This window comes from Emiliania huxleyi (genome assembly GCF_000372725.1).
Source record: "Emiliania huxleyi CCMP1516 unplaced genomic scaffold EMIHUscaffold_8666, whole genome shotgun sequence".
NCBI lineage: Eukaryota > Haptophyta > Isochrysidales > Noelaerhabdaceae > Emiliania > Emiliania huxleyi.
This window is the reverse complement of record NW_005195536.1, coordinates 1-1,238: the sequence shown is the minus strand read 5'-3', so window position 1 is coordinate 1,238 and position 1,238 is coordinate 1. Positions and strand designations below refer to the sequence as shown.

The 1,238-nt window shown below is 71.2% G+C and overlaps 1 protein-coding gene across 1 annotated transcript; it reads right to left on the bottom strand.

Annotated features, from left to right (window-relative positions):
- Positions 1 to 70: 70 nt before the first annotated feature.
- Positions 71 to 474, bottom strand: EMIHUDRAFT_259112 (putative cytochrome c; the record flags this gene model as incomplete). Its single annotated transcript, XM_005758399.1, has 3 exons — positions 71 to 116; positions 205 to 267; positions 340 to 474. Coding segments are annotated over 3 exons (244 nt in total), but the record flags the coding sequence as incomplete, so codon positions are not given.
- Positions 475 to 1,238: the final 764 nt, after the last annotated feature.

The window sequence follows — 1,238 nt, the reverse complement described above, 5'->3', positions numbered from 1 at the left end:
GGTCTGGTGGCGCGAGGACGGGTCGGGGCCGGGTGAGGGGCGAGCTCCATGGGGCGCCCTCGTCTGCCACTCGGCGCCTGGTTGGACCAGATGATGCCGGAGTTGACGTTTGCCGCCTGGAGAGATCGCGTCGGTGCGTGTCCTGTGGCTGCTGCGGAGACCTGGCGGGTGTGTCTGGGGCGGCATGTGGCGCGGGAGACGGACCGTGTATTTGAACCCAGCCACCTGCCCAGACTGCCTGCCCATCACGCCCCATAGGTTGGGTCCCTGCGCACGGGGGCAAGGTCAACCGCCGCAGGCAGGCCGCCGGCTCCACACCGGTTCTGGTTTCGGACGCACCTGCTTGTTTGGTCCTCCGTCGTTGGCGGTGTGACACGTTGCGCACTTTGCCTTGAACAATTTCGCGCCGGCATCACTGCTACCGCTGTCTGGCGAGACTGCGCCGCCGCCGCCGCCCTTTTCTTTCTTGCCCATGCCTACACGCAGCGAGCGCGGTGAAGGTCGGTTGTGGTGGGGAGAACGGCGCTGGCAGTGGCTGGGCGCGGCGGCGGCGGCGGCTTCATCAACGCGCGAGCCTCTGAAGGCGCTGGTGTCCACTCGGTTCCGTCTCCAAAAAGAATACTGTCCCGTTTTGCTGTTCACAGCTAGGGACGGCCTCTGCGGCAAAGTCAAACCACCCCCACACCACCTCCCACAGGCAAACCTTCGGCTCCCGCTCAGAGGCTCGCCGCGCCCGTGCGGCGCGCCGAGGCGGCGCCGAGGCCGGCGCCTTGCACCCGGCCCGCGGCCGGCACCGCCTCGCCCCACAACTGACCGCCCTGCGGCCCCTGCGCAGGCGTACCACAGGCGTCGCTCAAAAAGCGACGGCCGGGTGTGGGCTGCTCCCTTGACCCGTCACCCGCCGCGCCCTCGCCCGGCCGCCTCGCCGCTCACGGAGCCTCGGCTGCTCGCCGCCGCCGCCGCGCGTCCCGCGCCGCCACGCATGCCCCTTGCCCTGACGCGCGCGCTCTGCAGCGGCGCAGAGCGCGCGTCCCTGGCACAGACGGAGCAGCGGCCGCGCCAGCGGTCGCTGCTCCGCCCCCCCGTCGCGCGCGCCGCGCGCGCGCTGCCGCCGCCGCCGCCGCCGCCGCCCCTTCTTGGGCGTCTTCCCCACCCTACCCTCTGTAGCGCCCAATAGCGCGTGGGGGCTGCGGGCCCGAAATTAAATTTTGGGGGCCGGGGGGGTCCCCTTTTTTTTG